At 32.9% G+C, this 20,286-nt stretch overlaps 1 protein-coding gene and 1 long non-coding RNA gene across 2 annotated transcripts; one reads left to right on the top strand and one right to left on the bottom strand.

Annotated features, from left to right (window-relative positions):
* The first annotated feature begins 41 nt into the window (after positions 1-41).
* On the top strand, positions 42-6,571 carry LOC134695783 (uncharacterized). Its single transcript, XM_063557195.1, has 2 exons — positions 42-131; positions 5,171-6,571. Exon 2 carries the CDS (start codon positions 5,191-5,193, stop codon positions 6,523-6,525), a length of 1,335 nt encoding a protein of 444 aa, XP_063413265.1. The 5' UTR covers positions 42-131; positions 5,171-5,190; the 3' UTR covers positions 6,526-6,571.
* Positions 6,572-8,834: 2,263 nt separating this feature from the next.
* LOC134696292 (uncharacterized) lies at positions 8,835-11,817 on the bottom strand. The gene is made up of 3 exons (XR_010102926.1): positions 11,768-11,817; positions 10,210-10,348; positions 8,835-9,256 (listed from the first exon to the last, which is right to left on the bottom strand). It is a non-coding gene; the product is annotated as an uncharacterized LOC134696292 (long non-coding RNA).
* Between the last annotated feature and the right edge of the window lie 8,469 nt (positions 11,818-20,286).

Below are 20,286 nucleotides of genomic sequence, written 5' to 3'. Positions count from 1 at the left end.
GAAGAAGACACATTATTTTCCGAATCCTGTCTGTCCGTAACCGTACTTAACTTAGAATTAGTCTTTTTTTATACTTCCGGTAAAGTTGTGGGAAAATGGAAAGAATATATATTGACAAGCTGTTTTCACTCGTAAGAGACAATAACGAACTCTTTCATTCACATATTTTTTCTAGAACAACATAATTTTAATGTCATATTTAAAATACTTAAGTTAGAAAATGTAGTCCATCACAGAAGTCAAACATTCTGTCAAAATGACAATATGCGAAGTTGTTTTGGTTTTCGACTTCATCCGATTGTGTGGGTTCGTGGTCTAGTGGTTAAGTACGATGGCTACATTTGCTGAAGGTATCAAGTTCGTTTCTAACTCAGGTTGTTAAAAATATCAGCACACCATACGAGTGATTTTCACCCTCCCACACACATCTCTGGTACCCAGACTGATTTTCTGTTCCCGCTGAAACTTCAGGTGATAATTTCTCTCCAAGTACATTAGTCCAAGATTACTCTGACGTCCGACGGCTCTTTAGCCAGACAAGCTGGGGCCCTGGGATGTCAGAGCTTGACCCATATCAAAAAGTGGATATTTGCCCACCTAAAATAGAAGCGCTGCTTTGATTCTTCTGGAGCCGACTGAGGGCCTTGGAATTATATAAATCGGGCATCAATCTCTTCATTTATGTAAGTTTCACCTACCTGCCAACCTTTATTTTCTCATAATTAGACAATTTTCAAAGTGACCCATTGAAATCTGTATTTTGCCTTTCATTTTCAAAGATTATCATGTGACCACGAGAAAACAGTGCAAATGACCATAATGTAACACCTCTTTCATTTACAATGCTAGTTACCCAAATGTCCGAGAGCTTCCGATTGTTATCGTGGTTGGAACTAAATGCTAATTACGGATCTCCTGTAAAGGAGATGAAAAAACATGGTTGATTCTTAATGTTAAACATTGATCTCCTATAACAGTCAGAGATATAACTCTATAGGGTTATTACAGAAAATAACTTGTGTGTGTTATTACAGATACTTTTCCTTAAATTTTCTAAATCTGTAATAACATATGTATGTTATTTGTAAAATTATTTAATCTATAGTGGACTCTAGGGAACTCTTGAGACTTTGCGCAGAAACTAAATGCATAGCCTTGATAAATAATTTTTAAATGGAATTAATACATTTTTGATAAAACCAGGGTTAATCAATGAGACAAGCTTGAAGGCTATTTAGGAATTAACTTAGCTGTGATAACAAGGCTTAGTTATTAAAGGAATGTAACTTATTATATAAGACACTTGGGAATTACTGAGAAACTTGTGCAGAACCTCATTACATGCTCTGGTAATTATTTCTTACAATAAATGAAATTACATTGTAATTAAGCATGATTTACGTCTGAGCAAATGCTTTGAAGTGATATAGAGAAGCTGTGATAACACCCTTTAGTTATTACAGGCATATTTTTTCTGTAATAACATATAGGTGTACTATTCAAAATTGGAATACTGTGAACTGTTACATCTTTCAATAGTTAAGTATACATAAAGACAATAGTCATGATAGTAATATCAATAGAACTTTTTAACCAAACTAATGAAGTATATTGTCCCTTTGAAACATGTAACATACATGTACGTATGTTATCACATTTCTTTTATTTTTTAGTCCACAATAACAAATGTATGTTATTTTCCTGTTATAACCCTATAGAGTTATATCCCTGACTGTATAAAGGAGGTAAAAAAATATAAGTATTTGCATGTATTTGAGTCTCCAGGCCACAAACTGTCTTGTAACCTGACATCCATTTGAAAGTGAAAGTCAAAATGCAGATTTCGATGGGTCTCTCTGAAAACTGTTAAAATATAGGAAAAATAAAGGTTGGCAGGTAGGTGAAACTTACATTGTACATACATGAAGAGATAAATGAAAAATTAAGAGATTTATGCCCAATTTATATAATTCCAAGGCCCTCAGTCGTCTCCGGAAGCGTCATAGCAGAGCATCTATTTTGGGTGGGCAAATATCCCCTTTTTGATATGGGACAAGCTCTGACGTCCCACGGCCCCAGCTTGTCTGGCACAACAGCCGTCGGGCATCAGAGTAATCTCGGACTACAAGTACATCAGCCCTTTCTCCACTAAAATTTTATGGCATGGTTGTTAAATATTAAGCTGGGAATTCAAAAAATGACCTGTTTTTACACAAATTTCAGACTGATTTTATACATTTTAAGTGATTTTTATACCACCCATTTTTTGCGGTCACAGATATCATGTCGTCCGAAGACAAATGGTTTTCAGATGATAAGTTAAGTGTAAGTAAACACAAATCAATAAAATTTTAACACAATATTTATAACCACAAAAGGAAGCTTGGGATTGAGTTTAGGGGTTTATGGTCCCTAAGGTTTAGGAATTAGGGACCCAAAGGGCTCAAAAATAGCATTTATCTAGTGCCAGAACAATAAGTTGTGTATAAGTATTTCAATTATTCTGAAATTGTACCACAATGTTTAATACCATAAGTAGAAGTTTGAGATATATTTTAAGAGTTACAGGGCAAACAGTCTAGGAATAAAGGGTCAAAAAGGGGCCAAAAACAAGCATTTTTGTAGTCTCAAGTCATTAAATTGGAGTTATCTTTCTTTGACCAGAATGGTTGTTGAATCACCTACATGTAAAACCAATGCTTTACAATGTACAGTTTACTCTCTTTGTCTCGAACTCTGTTGACTCGAAATTTCTGATGTGTCTAAGTTTTCATGTGGTCCCGAAGTTTGTTCTATATAAATGTATGTAATTCGACTCCTGATGAGTCGAAATTTCAGTTGAGTCAACTAAATTTATGGTCTCAAGGTTAACAAAAGCATTCAAAATTCATTATTTATCTCGAATAATACACATATATGTCAAAACATGACCTCCTGGATTTAAATGGATTGAAGAGTTAATCTGACAATACATGTGTAATTAAATTTCCAGTCACTGACCACTGTACTAATTTATGAAATGCTATTTCCACTAGTGTTTACCTAAGAAATTATATAAATAATTAGTGATACTTTGTTAATATTCATAAAAAAGTATTTAAAATGTTCACAAAACAATTAATTGTGATTTATTCTAATGAGCTTGGGTGTGTATAAAGTTATGACTTCCGTAAATAATCACCTAAAAACTACTGAATCTGTGTCTGTAATCTTGTAATTATAATTTTTTTGACAAGAAAGAGAGAGATTAAACAAAATGAAGAGAAATCTAAATTTTCTAAAATCTCATGTTTCTGAGAAAAAACAATTTTGTCAACTATAACCGACCTGAATAACGAATCTAACACATGGAAATTATTCTCTCGAAAAAAGCCATAGGAAAAAATTGTAACTGAAACAATAGAATAAGTAAAAATAATGTTATTATGATAAAGTCCATGACATTTAAATGCATCGATCTGATACCAGAATATCGATCCCCTTCCCATATTCACCTAGATTTATTTGAGTTAAACAAGTTAGCAAGAGTTGTGTTCCTTGGATTGTCAAACTTCTTGTTTTTCGTTTGAGTCGAATTATGTGTATCTCGAAATATTTCTCTGGTCCAACTAACTTCGAGATGAAGATAGTTGACTGTATATAATCTTCTTGAAAATTAGAGTTATCTTTCTTTGTCCAGAATAGAAGTTGAATCTTGTTTAGTTTCTGTTCTCTTAACTTAAATTTGTCTCAACTAAATTTAATGAAATGTGTATATAATGCTTTACAGTTCTTGAGTTATGTCCCATTATAACATAAAATGCAAGTGGGGGCATCATCTGTGTCCTTTTGGACACATTTCCTGTTTATTTTTTTAGAAGTTACTATTAATTAATATTAATTTTAACCATGACTGTATGACATTTTATATTTTATGATGTATTAAAATGAGTACTTATTGTTGCAAACTCTATTAGAAATTTGAATTTAGATCATTTTTGGAACAAGGTAAAGAGGGAAGTGAAAAAAAATTGGGGTGTTGATCCTGGATCAATTTTTTTTCTCATTTCAGATTTCAGAATTAAAAGAAAATTTCTTCAAATATTTTTTTTCTTTGAGAGGATTAATATTCAACAGCAAAGTAAATTGCTCAAAAGCAAAAACAATATTTAAGTTGTCAGAAACCTATGCTACATGTACATTGTATGTCAACTATTAAATCACAATCCAAATTCTGAGCTGTATCCAGCTTGAATGTTGTGTCCATACTTGCCCCTACCATTCAGGGTTCAACCTCTGCGGTTGTATAAAGCTGTGCCCTGCAGAGCATCTGATTTCCTTTGAAATACCATCAAATTCGCAATTCTTCTTGGACAAGTAGTTCAACTAGCTTCTAGTAAATGTAGCTGTTTAAAATCAAATTAAGTGACACATTTTAGTGTATGACTCACTTAAAAGCTTTGGTGTCCAACACACTGTTAATTAGCATCAATTACATGTACCTTATTAGCTTTAAGTCAGAAATAATTTATGTATTTCACATGTTTCAGTTGTTTCTCAAACAAATTGAGTTAGCTCCCCTTTTTTGTCACCTTTTAAAATATACTCCTTACATGTCTTACATCAATGTTTATTTTTGTAAAACAGATTAAATCTAAACAAATTGAATACATTTGTACATACATGTACATGTATTACAATTTTACTTTTCATTATTTTTCAACCTTAGTACATGTAGTACAATTAGAAAATAAATACTTGGTACATGTTTATATGTACATGTAGTTGAAAAAAACCATCTCTATACCTCCTTTACATGTTAATCTTTCTTTTTTTTATTGTACTCTAATCATGCTAATCAGCTTACATCAACATATTTTTGTATAGCTTGTCAACAGGTCAAGGTGGTATATATATAATGTGGAATCTTTGTAACTAAAACACCATGCAAGAGCTGTTTAGCCAGTCAAGGTCGTATATATATGATATGGAATCTTTTTAACCAAAACACCATGCAAGAGCTGTATAGCTAGTCAAGGAGCTTAAAACTTCCATCATCATCAATTTTGAAATGATATATTAACCTTTTGTGTTTTGATTGTATTATTTTGTTGCAATAGCTGTCTCAGTTATACATTTGTGTTTCACCATATATCTCCTTTTAATAATATTTTTATTTTTTTCATTTTAGTGAGCCATGGTGACAGTAAAATGACAACCCCAAAAGAGTGTTTAGAAACCCTTCCCGCTATAGTTGCCTGTAAAATTTTATCCTACCTAGACTGGAGGGAGAAGTTATCCTTCTGTAAAAATGTCGTTCCAGACTGGACACAGCATCTGTATTCATCTAATTCATGGACAAACTTTATATTTAGAGAAAATATCTTGGGTCTGGAAAATAATGGTGGAATGGGAGTTGAAAATTATTACGAGGAAATACCCACATACAGCGATGAAAAGAATCTAATTTTAGAATTTGGAAAATATTTTCAAAGTTGTCTCATTGATTTTGAAACTAGTGGAGGTCTTCAAATTTTCAATGAAATTGGTGAGCATGCAGTGAATTTAAAATACATTCAAATTTTTCATTCTCCCGTATTGTTTTATTGTCCGCCAGCGATATTAGAATATTATTACAGTTGTCTTGGAAAGCTAGTATCAAACTGTAAAAAGCTCCATCATTTAAGTATGTGCCGTCTAGATGAGTTATCGGCTGATGAAGTTGAGATGAAAGGTTACTTTTTTAGCCGTATCATTGACATAGGGATAATAGAACAGATAACAGGTTTAGATTTTAGTATGGATTCTTCGTACGTTACTCCAATTAATATATTGACTCACTTTAAAAATTTACAAACCTTAAAGACAACATTCTGTACAGTAACAACAGACATAATGAGATGTTTAGGAAAACAAAATCTGAAAGAACTGTACCTAGTTAAAGACAATCGTAAAGTTGGCAGAGATTTCCAAGAAATAGCATGGGAATCCCTTGCTGTACAAGACAATATAAAACTTGATGTACATTTCATATTTCAAGACACAAGAATTTATGTAAAAGATTTCCCCCCAAACCCCTTTGTTAAATCGATAGTTTTCAACAGAATGGTTGGAAGTGTGTCCCGAGACATTTTACGAGCTATTGCAGCCTACTATGGCCAGACATTAGAAACATATGCTCACTTTTCAATGAAGTATGTGACACTCCACCCTTATGAAGACATGGAGAGTTTGCCTTGTGATTATTATTACTTTGCCAGTCAGTGTGTTAAACTTCAAACATTCATTTCAAGTGTGCCTTTACCTTCAGAAGCTGTGTGGTGTTTAGCGATGAAAGGAAACTGTCTTAAATCTCTATGTGTTACAGGGAATAATTTGTTATTCAATTATAATGTCTGTCTACCATTCCCTGCTTCCATGAAGAGAGGGGGTATGACCAAGGAGTTTTTGTCCTCGGAAGTATCTTCGTTCCTTGGCCTTAACTGGACTTTCCTATCTGAAGATGAGATGCTTGAAAAGAAAGCCTCTTTGCTACATGCATGTTAAAATGTCTGTGATTCTTTGTGTATAATTATACAATAAAAATATAGAGAATTCTAAGTTATTTATCAGAGTCAATATAAATTACTGTTAATAAGAGCTGTGGCATGATTGCCAATATTTTAATGAGACAACTATATACAAAAAGTTTATATGAATGAATATAAGCAATTATAGAGGACAGTACTGCCTTAAAAAATGAGTAAAACCCATACATGTGCTGTAACACGTTAAAGTCAATAATTCATTAATGATATGGAATCTACATGTAGTTATATCTACATTCATAAGACTATAATCCAACACACAATACACACAACTTTACGAACAACATCATACACATTGACCTTTAAGTATTCACAGTATACACAGTGCATGGTCATGATAGTAAAGTAAATGTAAACAGATGAAGCCAAATAAAATTTCAGGTTGTGGGCATATTAATGAGATCCGAAAACAAACAACAACATTCCAATTGATAACCCAAAAAAGTCACAGAAGCAAGGTTGACATGCATATGGTTTGTTTGAAAAAAATATGTTTAACACTGATAGAATGTACATTTTTTTTTGTACCTAAAAAGCCTTTGTCATGCTGAAGGACCATACTTTTACCTATAATTGTTAACTTTTATAAATAGTGACTTTGATGGAGAGTTGGCTCATTTGCACTCATACCATATTTTCTTATACATAATCATACCATATTTTCTTATGTATCTATGTTTATGGGAAGTCAATTGTAAGTATATTTGCCCTTATAATTATATACTCATGATTTCTGATTCTTTGTTTAAAAGAAAGGCTGAAAAACAACATGCATGTACAAAAATGTACATGTACTTAAGAAACAAAGGAGTATATTTGATTTTAAAAGGAAACAATATTAATAATATTATATGACCATACAAATGTCTTCCTTACTAACTATAAGTCTATAACTCTCTTTTCAAATATCCTAAGAGGGGTGTTCATGTGACAATACTGTAGGTACTTGTTAGTTGGTTCAGAAATATATTACAGTACTTAAAATCCTGGTGTGAGTGCAGCTAGAATGTTCCTGCATAAGTGAAAATGGAATGTTAACTATGTTAAAATAAAATCATCTCCTTTGTCTTACACTTCCACCCCACTTTCAACTTTAGATGTAAACCAAGATGCAGTGTACTGAGATTAAACTGTACATTATACTGCGATTTCTTTGACTGGTCCTTTGGGGAACTTGCTAGGGCTTTTGGACATCCGACAAACGACTGATTTCGGGCTAATCTGTAAAGATCTTACATGCAATTAAAATCATAAGCGGATTGTTTTTACGCCCCTGCTTTTAAAATCTTGGGGGCATATTTTTTGTGTACGTCCGACCAATTATGGGTATATAGTAATGCCAGATAACTCCTACAGATTGAGTGCTAGGAAGTTTCACTTTTTGGCTGTTTATCCACATATTGAAGGTGGGCAGTGTTTTTTTTTTTATATAATATGTGCTCTTTTGGGAGATATTTTACATTTGTTTTTTTGGAGTATAAAGTTTCATAAAAGGTGCAAAGTGTTTCCGAATAACTCCTCCTACAGTAAACTATAGACCTTTATTCTCCAAGCCATGCACAACTGTGTGCATTTTAAAATAACACTTTGCATCTGCGGGGGCATAATTTGTGTCTCCCAGACACAATTATGTAAATATCCCAAAAAAAGTCCTACATTAACTTTGTTATAATACAGTTACTCCAAAGTGGAGAGTGGGGACATCACTTTGTCTAGAGTTCGATTGAAACAAAGTTGGGCTGATGCTTTTGGTAGTCTTTAATTTAAGAGAACTTGTGTAAAGAGAAGAGAAATCAAATCATGGAACCATATTTATCTTATACGACGGAATAACAATTGTACATGTCATCCTTCTCTCTCATTTTTTTCTTAGTAAAAAAGAAAAAAAGGTATTTAAATTAGCTCACTGTCTCTGTGGAAGTCAATGATGGTAGAGAAAATAGAGTTGCCAGTTCCGCCATTCCGTATGTTCTTATTCTCAATAATTTGAATTCATTGTTACTTATGTTTTCATTAAAGCTAACTAATTCAGTTTCGGATTTTCCCATTGTAGAAGGCCATACCGTTGCCTATAATTACATACATCTACTTCATTTGAACTTTGGTCGGCATACCACATGGTATAGTCTCATTTGCAGTTCATATACCACATCTTCTTATAAGTTGAGTTGAACTGATTTTTGGTTCATTCGTGTTCCTGTTAATAAGAGTTTGTTATAGAAAGAGTTCTCACTTTCGTAGTTATAAATTCTCCGCATTACTAAAAGCTACACAACTTTTAACTTTATTACAAATAAAGCATGTATAATATACGAATATATAACATTATACTAGTATAAAGTTTACAATGCTACATATAAAGCTTTAATTTTGACTCTTTGATTAACTCCTGTAAAGATTATAATTCTTGCAAACCATGAGTCAAAAGTAAATTGAGTCAAAGAAAACAACTACCCGGTAGTTTCTTATAACATGTAACACTTTGAGATCAATCCAAAACTAGTATGCAAAGAGTAATTTTCGATAATGAAAATGAATTTGAGCTGCACAACAAGTTGTTTTGCTAATTCTAACTCAACACATATATATGAAATCGGTAATACATCGTCTACGTCAGTGTATATAAGTTGATTATAAAGTCACAGCATCATTTTGTAAACTGTTTCTACATGGTTACCACGGATCTGAGACTGAAAATACATAAAAAGACATTTTATAATGCTTAACCATGTGTAGTGTAATACAATGGGGGGGGGGGGGGGGGGGCAGAGAGAACACATGGTTACGACGCTTTACATGCTTGTTTTATTTTTCCCAATTTGTGTTTTGTGTTGTTCTTTGTAGACCTTGTTGTATCGAATCATCATTTGAAGTATGACTAATTATGTTGAAATAGTGACATATTTGAAGCAAATAAATTTTGTCATGCTGCGTTTTGTACTTGCCTCAAATTATTTTTATTTCATTTTCGGGAAATGTTTTTCATTTGCTCCAATTCTAATAAAGGTAAGCACATGTGGAAACATGGGTTTCATTTAGCTTATTGATATGGTTATAGCTTAAAATCCTTCTATTTGTTTTCTGCAGCTTGTCGAATTTGGGTTTCAAGCAAGATAGGTTCTAGAATAACTTAACTTAAGATTTGACACTGTGATTGTGTAAGTTAACATCTATAGCAACTCTGGTGTAAAGTGCAATTCAAAATATAGAACTCCACTTACATACTATTTGAATATTAAGTAACGTAACAGTTTTAAGTAAGTACAAAAATGTATCTATAAAAACGAATGTGATCTTGTCTGATCAATTAAAATGAAATAAATAAAAATATTTTTTCGAGCAAACTAAAAAAATAGAAGTTTTTTAATTGGTCCAAAAACAAAACGCCTCTTTCATGGTGAAATAATATGTTTATTTTGTAATACATGGTCATCTATCTCCATTGCCAATTGCTTTTCCTTAGATGTTCTAGATCACTTTATGTCGTTTTGGAAAACATATATTGATACTTTACGACCTTAGTTGTGTACAATGTCGTATATATGCAGAAAACACCTCCTTTTTTTTAATTTTTTTATAAACAAAGGGTAGAAGTATCTTCCTTTCAAAATCTAGTTTTCATTATCTGTTGGTAAAGTTTTACCTCTTTCCATCTCTCTGGAGGTCAAAAGCTTCCATTATCCTATCCAAAGGCATAGTGTGGGTAATAAACTCATCAATTAAGATTTCCCCTCTCATGTATTTGTTGACAAGCTCAGGTACTTGCTTTGCACGTCTGTGATCTATTAAAACATACAGATTTTTTTCAAACATTACATTGCAAACGTTGAAATAAGAAAAAAAGAAAAATGTTATGCATAACACTGTTAACAGGTGCTCTCCGATAAATATTAACACGGATGAGTGTTTTTCTTTGTCAACTCTTTTAACTCACTGTTATGTAATACCTATCGATCGTGCACGTTTTATTGCAGTGGTGTTTCAAAGGTTCTATTATACTAAAGGAACCACTTTGTCGAGTTTAAAAGAAAACGCATGCCGTGCTTCAAGCAAGATAGATATACTACTACGTGTGTAGGATTTAATAATGTCCCCAATGAAAAGTGTCCACAGGACATTATTTCCTAGTAAATATGGTCTCGGGACAATATTTCCTTATTTATATGTGTCCTGGACACATTTTTCTATGAAAAACTGTCCTCAGGTATGAAAAAGTGTCCCTGAAAGTGGACATAATTAAATACTATACTGCAGTGATAAGATGTCCACCTTGACATTTTTCCCCCAAGACAATTTTGTCCTCCTGGACTTTTTTTTTATATATATGATTAAATAACATTCATTGCTAAGTTATATTTATACTAAATATATTGTAATCTAGTATACTTGCTAAATTTTAATACACTAATTTTGTTACTTTGACTGGAATTACTTTAGTTATCTCATTGGCATTCATACCATGCTGATATTCTTAAAAAATATATAATACAATTGTTCAAAATGAAATAAGTAACAGATGTAGGTAAACAAAATAATTTCATTTTCTAAACTTCATGTCAAACAATTAATAATTGAATAACAAACATTTAATAAATTAGAAATATTCATGCTGTTTTAAACTTTTCACATTTCCTTCTTAAAGTTCTTCTTTCATTTAGATTTTTATCATCAGGATATTTCTAATAACTTATATAGTTGTAAATTTCTCTGTATTCCTTTCCATCCATTTTTTATTTTGTTTATATTAATCAATTTCTAATTAAAATTTCTTATGTTTTTAAAATTCAAGCATAATAAAACATTATAATGACCATTGTATTACTTCCCTTGGAGGACATAATTTGTTAATAATAGTAAGATTTAATAATGTCCACCATGAAATAATGTCCTCTATTTCATAACATTATGTAGTCAAGTGGACACTATTTCATAGATATTGCTATGACAATCTGTCCATTTAGGGGACAATAATCCATGGCAATGGACATTATTAAATACCTAAATTCTAGGAAATAGTGTCCATGTGGACACAATTTCCCAGGACACTATTTTGCCTTACACATGTAGTTAAGATTATACAGGTTGCTCTCGCGATAGATGTCCTTAACTACCGGCGCTTGCGCGTGTACCCTATACCATACGAACAAATATTCAATCAGTTTCTGTTATAAAAACAGATGTCAAAATAAATCAAAAGTTACCTCCATAAAGTGCGCCAGTAATACTCTTTCCATATAATAGTTCAAAAGGTACCAGACACAAGTTGGTTCCTTTTTCCTTTTTCCTTTTTCGATATTCAAATTTTGAAAAATATTACAAGTCCAAACTAAATTTTTTTTTGCTTCAAAATTTTTTTTCCTCAAAATTTTTTTTTCTTCAAAATTTTTTTTCCTCAAAATTTTTTTTTCCTCAAAATTTTTTTTTCCTCAAAATTTTTTTCCTCAAATTTTTTTTTTTCTCAAATTTTTTTTTCCTCAAAATTTTTTTTTCCTCTAAATTTTTTTTCCTCAAAATTTTTTTTTCCTCAAAAGTTTTTTCCTCAAATTTTTTTTTTCTCAAATTTTTTTTTTTCCTCAAATTTTTTTTTCCTCAAAATTTTTTTTTCCTCAAAATTTTTTTTCCTCAAAATTTTTTTTTCCTCAAAATTTTTTTCCTCAAATTTTTTTTTTTCTCAAATATTTCCTTATTCGGTTTCTATTACTTATTCGGTTTCTTTTTCTTTATTCGGTTTCTATTTCCTTATTCGGTTTCTTTTTCCTTATTCGGTTTCTTTTTCCTTTTTCAATATTCATTTCCTTTTTCAGTTTCTATTTCCTTATTTAGTTTCTATTTCCTTATTTAGTTTCTATTTCCTTATTCGGTTTCGATTTCCTTATTCGGTTTCTAGTTCCTTATTCGATTTTCATTTCCTTATTCGGTTTCTTTTTCCTTTTTCAATATTCATTTCCTTTTTCGGTTTCTATTTCCTTATTCGGTTTCTATTCCCTTATTCGGTTTCTATTTCCTGATTGGATTTTCATTTCCTTATTCGATTTCCATTTCCTTATTCGATTCCCATTTCCTTATTTGGTTTCTTTTTCCTTTTTCAATATTCATTTCCTTTTTCGGTTTCTATTTCCTTATTTAGTTTCTATTTCCTTATTGGGTTTCTATTTCCTTATTCGGTTTCGATTTCCTTATTCGGTTTCTAGTTCCTTATTCGATTTTCATTTCCTTATTCGGTTTCTTTTTCCTTTTTCAATATTCATTTCCTTTTTTGGTTTCTATTTCCTTATTCGGTTTCTATTCCCTTATTCGGTTTCTATTTCCTTATTGGATTTTCATTTCCTTATTTGATTTCCATTTCCTTATTCGATTTCCATTTCCTTATTCGGTTTCTTTTTCCTTTTTCAATATTCATTTCCTTTTTCGGTTTCTATTTCCTTATTCGGTTTCTATTTCCTTATTGGATTTTCATTTTCATTTCCTTATTCGATTTCCATTTCCTTATTCGGTTTCTTTTTCCTTTTTCAATATTCATTTCCTTTTTCGGTTTCTTTTTCCTAATTCGGTTTCTGTTTCCTTATTTGATTTTTTTTTCCTTATTCAATTTTCATTTCCTTATTCAGTTTCTATTTCCTTATTGGATTTTCATTTCCTTATTCGATTTCTATTTCCTTATTCAATTTTCATTTCCTTATTCGGTTTCTATTTCCTTAATCAGTTTCTTTTTCCTAATTCGGTTTCTGTTTCCTTATTTGATTTCTTTTTCCTTATTCAATTTTCATTTCCTTATTCGGTTTCTATTTCCTTATTGGATTTTCATTTCCTTATTCGATTTTCATTTCCTTATTCGATTTCTATTTCCTTATTCAAATTTCATTTCCTTATTCTGTTTCTTTTTCCTTTTTCAATATTCATTTCCTTTTTCGATTTCTATTTCCTTATTCGGTTTCTATTTCCTTATTGGATTTTCATTTCCATTTCCTTATTCGGTTCCTTTTTCCTATTTCGATATTCAATTTTGAAAAATATTACAAGTCCAAACTAAAATTTTTTTTGCTTTAAAATTTTTTTTCCTCAAAATTTTTTTTTCCTCAAAATTTTTTTTCCTCAAAATTTTTTTTTCCTCAAAATTTTTTTCCTCAAATTTTTTTTTTCTCAAATTTTTTTTCCTCAAAATTTTTTTTCCTCAAATTTTTTTTCTCAAATTTTGTTTTTTTCTCTTTTTTTTTTCGTTTCCTTATTCAATTTCTTTTTCCTTATTCGATTTTTATTTACTTTTTCATATTCATTTCCTTTTTCGGTTTCTATTCCCTGAATCAGATTCTATTTCCTTATTGGGTTTCTATTTCCTTATTCGGTTTCGATTTCCTGATTTGGTTTCTAGTTCCTTATTCGATTTTCATTTCCTTATTCGGTTTCTTTTTCCTTTTTCAATATTCATTTCCTTTTTCGTTTCTATTTCCTTATTCGGTTTCTGTTTTCTTATTTGATTTCTTTTTCCTTATTCAATTTTCATTTCCTTATTCGGTTTCTATTTCCTTATTGGATTTTCATTTCCTTATTCAATTTCCATTTCCTTATACGGTTTCTTTTTCCTTTTTCAATATTCATTTCCTTTTTCGGTTTCTATTTCCTTATTCAGTTTCTATTTCCTTATTCGGTTTCTATTTCCTTATTCAGTTTCTTTTTCCTTATTCGGTTTCTTTTTCCTTTTTCAATATTCATTTCCTTTTTCGGTTTCTATTTCCTTATTTAGTTTCTATTTCCTTATTGGGTTTCTATTTCCTTATTTGGTTTCGATTTCCTTATTTGGTTTCTAGTTCCTTATTCGATTTTCATTTCCTTATTTGGTTTCTTTTTCCTTTTTCAATATTCATTTCCTTTTTCGGTTTCTATTTCCTTATTCGGTTTCTATTTCCTTATTCGGTTTCTATTTCCTTATTCGATTTTCATTTCCTTATTCGATTGCTGTTTCCTTATTCGGTTTCTATTTCCTTATTCAATTTTCATTTCCTTATTCGGTTTCTATTTCCTTATTCGGTTTGTTTTTCCTAATTCGGTTTCTGTTTCCTTATTTGATTTCTTTTTCCTTATTCAATTTTCATTTCCTTATTCGGTTTCTATTTCCTTATTGGATTTTCATTTCCTTATTCGAGTTCTATTTCCTTATTCAAATTTCATTTCCTTATTCTGTTTCTTTTTCCTTTTTCAATATTCATTTCCTTTTTCGATTTCTATTTCCTTATTCGGTTTCTATTTCCTTATTGGATTTTCATTTCCTTATTTGATTTCCATTTCCTTATTCGATTTCCATTTCCTTATTCGGTTCCTTTTCCCATTTCGATATTCAATTTTGAAAAATAACAAGTCCAAACTAAATTTTTTTTTGCTTCAAAATTTTTTTTCCTCAAAATTTTTTTTTCCTCAAAATTTTTTTTCCTCAAAATTTTTTTTTCCTCAAAATTTTTTTCCTCAAATTTTTTTTTTTCTCAAATTTTTTTTTTCCTCAAATTTTTTTCCAAAAAATTTTTTTTCCTCAAATTTTTTTCCTAAAAATTTTTTTTCCTCAAATTTTTTTTCTCAATTTTTTTTTTCCTCAATTTTTTTCGTTTCCTTATTCGGTTTCTAGTTCCTTATTCGATTTTCATTTCCTTATTCGGTTTCTTTTTCCTTTTTCAATATTCATTTCCTTTTTCGGTTTCTATTTCCTTATTCGGTTTCTATTTCCTTATTGGATTTTCATTTCCTTATTCGATTTCTATTTCCTTATTCAAATTTCATTTCCTTATTCGGTTTCTTTTTCCATTTTCAATATTCATTTCCTTTTTCGGTTTCTATTTCCTTATTCGGTTTCTATTTCCTTATTCAGTTTCCATTTCCTTATTGGATTTTCATTTCCTTATTCAATTTCCATTTCCTTATTTGATTTCCATTTCCTTATTCGGTTTCTTTTTCCTTTTTCAATATTCATTTCCTTTTTCGGTTTCTATTTCCTTATTCGGTTTCTATTTCCTTATTCAGTTTCCATTTCCTTATTGGATTTTCATTTCCTTATTGGATTTTCATTTCCTTATTCGGTTTCTTTTTCCTTATTCGGTTTCTATTTCCTTATTCAGTTTCCATTTCCTTATTGGATTTCCATTTCCTTATTGGAATTTCATTTCCTTATTCGATTTCCATTTCCTTTTTCGATATTCAAATTTTGAAAAATATTAAGAGTCCAAACTAAATTTTTTTTTTTCTTCAAAATTTTTTTTCCTCAAAATTTTTTTTCCTCAAAAATTTTTTTTTCCTCAAAAAAAATTTCCTCAAAAATTTTTTTTCTCAAATTTTTTTTTCTCAAAATTTTGTTTTCCTCATAATTTTTTTCCTCAAATTTTTTTTTCGTCAACATTTTTTTTCCTCAATTTTTCTTCCTTAAATTTTTTTTTTCCACAATAAGTTTTTCAAATTTTTTTTTCGTTTCCTTATTCGTTTTCTTTTTTTTCTTTTTTCGATTATCATTTCCTTATTCGGTTTCTTTTTCCTAATTCGATTTTCATTTCCTTATTTAGTGTCTATTTCCTTATTCGATTTCCATTTCCTGATTCGATTTTCATTTCCTTATTCGTTTTCTTTTTTACTTTTTCAATATTCATTTCCTTTTTCGGTTTCTATTTCCTTATTCGGTTTCTATTTCCTTATTGGATTTTTGTTTCCTTATTCGATTTCCATTTCCTTATTCGATTTCTGTTTCCTTATTCAGTTTCTATTTCCTTATTCGGTTTCTATTTCCTTATTCGGTTTCTTTTTCCTTATTCGGTATCTGTTTCCTTATTTGATTTCTTTTTCCTTATTAAATTTTCATTTCCTTATTCTGTTACTATTTCCTTATATTTACAACTATCAAACATCAACACACACCAAACTTAATGTAATTGAAAGATATCTAGAGGTCAATATACAGGCTCGAACAAAAGACAAAAAAAGAAAAATATAGCGAGCTTTTTTGGGATGAAGATGTAGTACAGACCGAACGTCAGTTTTAGTCGGACATACTTTAATGTTAGTCTTACATGTTGTTCTGGAACTCATTCCTCATTTATTCGTCAAGTGATCATCATTTTATATTGTTAACGTTTCATTGCGTACATCGCTTAATGTGCGCCAGTTTTAGGAGTTTTATACAGGACAGTGTAGGAATCCATGTTACTGTAGTATCCGGGGGGTAGTTTTAGGTCATCAGACAGACCATCGAGAGATGTCCGAAGAACTTCCAGAAACCCTCCTCTTCCGGTTGAAACTACTAATGACTACAGACGCTAATATTCACTAGAAAAGCAATCGGCCGTTCCTGACTGCAGGAACGACCATCCAAGGTATTTATCGGTTTCGAGATATACTCGGGATCACAACATTGGCGCTGCGAGCACTTATTTGCGTGGTGCATTGCAAGTAATAGCTCATTTTGTGATTTGAGGCGACGTTCGCTTCAACAGTGTTTCCCGCGGAAAAGGATTCGGGGGAAACCTTTGCCGATCGTTTTTTTTGTTGTGTAAATCTCTGTTAGAGAATATTACATAACATTACAGATGTTTTGCAGCGCTGTAGAACCCCTGTTTTTGTGTAGCATTGAGTATTCGTTGTTTTTTCGTATTTTCAAGACGACTTGGATCACGTGACCTGGGAGGAACGGGGAACCTGTCGCGTTGTTAATTGTTCTGTATATTTTTTATGTTTTTGTAAGGCAGGAGGGGGAAAGGTGATTTGGTTTATTCCAGCGCGGGAATAAGTCATTTCAGGCACTCGTGGAGTATTTTGGAGGAATACTTCACTGTTGTTTAGGAGAAAGGGTTGTGCAAGTAGACGTCATTGTTATTGTTTTGTTTTGTTTACTTCTGATAACTGCAGAACAGAAGGACGGGTTACCAGTCGTATTGTTATTGTTTTGTTCACTTCGATAACCGCAGACCAGAAGGACGGGTTACCCGAAGCAGAAGTGTTTGTGTTAGTAATAAATAAATTGTGGTTTAAGTGTGTTGTTTGTTGTTTATTCTTTAAATAAATAAACTTTGTTATAAATTGTTGTTCAGTGAGTTACAGAAACAAATGTCAGTTGTAAACCTAAACACTTGTAGCTTTCAAGAGTTACTCCAGCTCCCAGGTATAGGCATACAAACTGGGGAGCAAATAATGGACATTAGGGAGAGCAAGGGCTTTATGACCGAGTCAGACTTGGATACAATCTCCCACCTACGAGTAACAAGGGGTCTCTTATCCAGGATGGACTTCAGACCAAATGGAGGTGGCCCAAATATTGGGCCACCACCTCAGTCCCAAGGCAGGCATGGTGAGATGTTAAACATGGCACACATTGCCCCAAAGGTCACACCATCCCAAGTACAAGGCCAATCTGCATTTAGGCAAGAAGCATGGCACCAGCGGCAAAGTCCCGGGCCCTTGGAAGGGCCCAGCCAGATGGACTCTGCCTTCCTTGAATATAGTTCATATCCCGGGGATGCTAATGCTATACCTGAACCCACAGGGAATTGGGATGGGGCTACAATGAACAGTTACAGAAAAAAGAGTGGAGTCCCCATGATATTGGTGACCCAAACCAAGGTAGTCCCCCTCACCACAGGTACAGGGGTAGTATTGGGAACAAGCCGTATTGGCCAGGCAAAGACAGTGCGTGGGACAAATGTACCCCGAACTATTGGGGTACACCTTCACACCCCATGGGTCATACATGCAACTATGCAGGTCAGGGGTCAGCACCCTGTACCCAACCAGCTTACACTGGTGGGGGACAGTATGAGATGGCCTGTAGTAAGTATGTCAAAAGGCAAGATAATAGGGATGCGGACACTTGGCAAACCCCATCTCATGACTATGGGGATAGGCAACCCAAGAATCAGTATAATCAAGGGTATACAGCGGTGCCCCCACAAGGGGTCACCGCAGGGGTGAGCTATGGACAACAGGCCTACCCAGTACCATATAATGAGGATAGGCCTATAGAAAACACAAGAGGACCTGACAACAGGGGTGGGCACAAGGAACTTTAAGTGGCGTCTCTAAAGTTACCAATGCCCCAAAAAATATAAAGTACGATGGGAAGGGCAACTGGCAGGCCTTTTTCACAAAATTTGCTAGGTACGCAGAGGTTTGTGAATGGGGTCCCCAGGAATGCAAGGATCAACTTTGCTGGTGCCATGAGGAAAAGGCCAGCGAGTATTATGCCCTCATAACAGAAAGAGACAGGGAGGTGAGTTATAGGGAGCTTGTGGAGAAGCTTCACAAGCGCTTTGGTTTCAAGGCACTCCCTGAGACCGCCCGGGTCCAGTTTAACAATGCCCGGTAAGCCCCCGAGGAGTCTCTTGAGGACTGGGCTGATCGAGTGTTGTCCTTGGCCATTAGGGCATTTAGAAACCTCCCTGACGACTATAATTATGTATGAGCAAGCCATAATGCGGCTGTGTCAGGGAGTTGGGAGTGCAAATCTCTAACCTTCAGCCCCAAAGTATTGAGGTAGCTATAGATAAAAGATATTCTAACACAACACAGAGGCAATATATGGCAAGCCAAACAGGCGTGATGTTAGGCAAGTAACTGATGGGCAGTTTGAAGCCCACCATGTGGCCTTCCGTGAATATCAGGAACCCCATGTAAGGAATACAATGGCCCTCGAGGGGGCCCCAGTCAGTACATGGAAAGTGGAGTTAGAAAAGTCTAATAAGAAGTTTGAAAACAAACTTGGTCAAGTCCATGAAAAATTAGACGACATGATGGACCAATTCAAGCAACTCCTCACAAGCCCCATTTCAGGTAGTTGCTCACCTGGCAGACATATAGGGACAGAAGGTTGCCACTACTGTGGGGAGAGGGGCCATTCCTAAATGGAATGCCCAAACTTAAGAGGTAAGTCTGTCTCAGGGAGTCCCTCCACTGATAGAGGGCCTCCATGGGAGGGAGTGTGCTACCACTGTTTCAAGCCTGGACATGTTGAGAAGGACTGTCTTGATTTACAGGGGAGGGATAAAACTGTTCCCTTCATAAATCAGTCAAACATAACTGCAACAGGACCATTAAACTTAAACGGGACTACTCAGGAGGCCGGAGTGAGTCCCCGCAAATGAAGTTAGGCCTCTCAGGAGTTGAGTCTGTACCCCAAGGCAGAGTAGCAGAGGTAGCTATAGTGGGCCCAGGGGTATGTGCAAGAAACAGAGAACCCAGTGTGTCGATACAGGTTATAGCAGAGATTGAGTCAGAGCAATACTCTGACTCTGACAATCTCCTTGAAGGCGGATTGGACTGCTACTTATTAAGATGTCTCAAGAACATATTGAGGCATGGTGCACTGGAGTTGGACCACAGCTTTCTCCCAGGTGGGTATTTATTGGTTGAGGAATATACACATACATGTACAAACAATTCTAGTTCAGTTGGATTAAGCGTTTACAATAGGATAACACCAAATAAATTCAAATATAATATATGCAGGTTAAACTATGCCTATACATATTGTTTAAAGATGTCAGTCTTATTTACAAAGCTTGTATTAACAATAACACAAACAAAGCAAGCAAGCCAAACAAAGTTTCACTTTGCAAGCAATAGAAAATCAGCTGTAATCCGCGAATACTGCACGGTAGGATTTTAAAAGAATTGATTGACTTCCTTTTTTTTCAACAGTTCTGATATTTTAAAAGATATTCAAATCATAAACTGGTTTTCAGGTATTTAAATAAATTTT

The sequence above is a fragment of the Mytilus trossulus genome, chromosome 14, assembly GCF_036588685.1.
Source record: "Mytilus trossulus isolate FHL-02 chromosome 14, PNRI_Mtr1.1.1.hap1, whole genome shotgun sequence".
Classification (NCBI taxonomy): Eukaryota; Metazoa; Mollusca; class Bivalvia; order Mytilida; family Mytilidae; genus Mytilus; species Mytilus trossulus.
The sequence above is the reverse complement of the archived record's forward strand: the minus strand, read 5'-3'. Positions and strand labels throughout refer to the sequence as shown.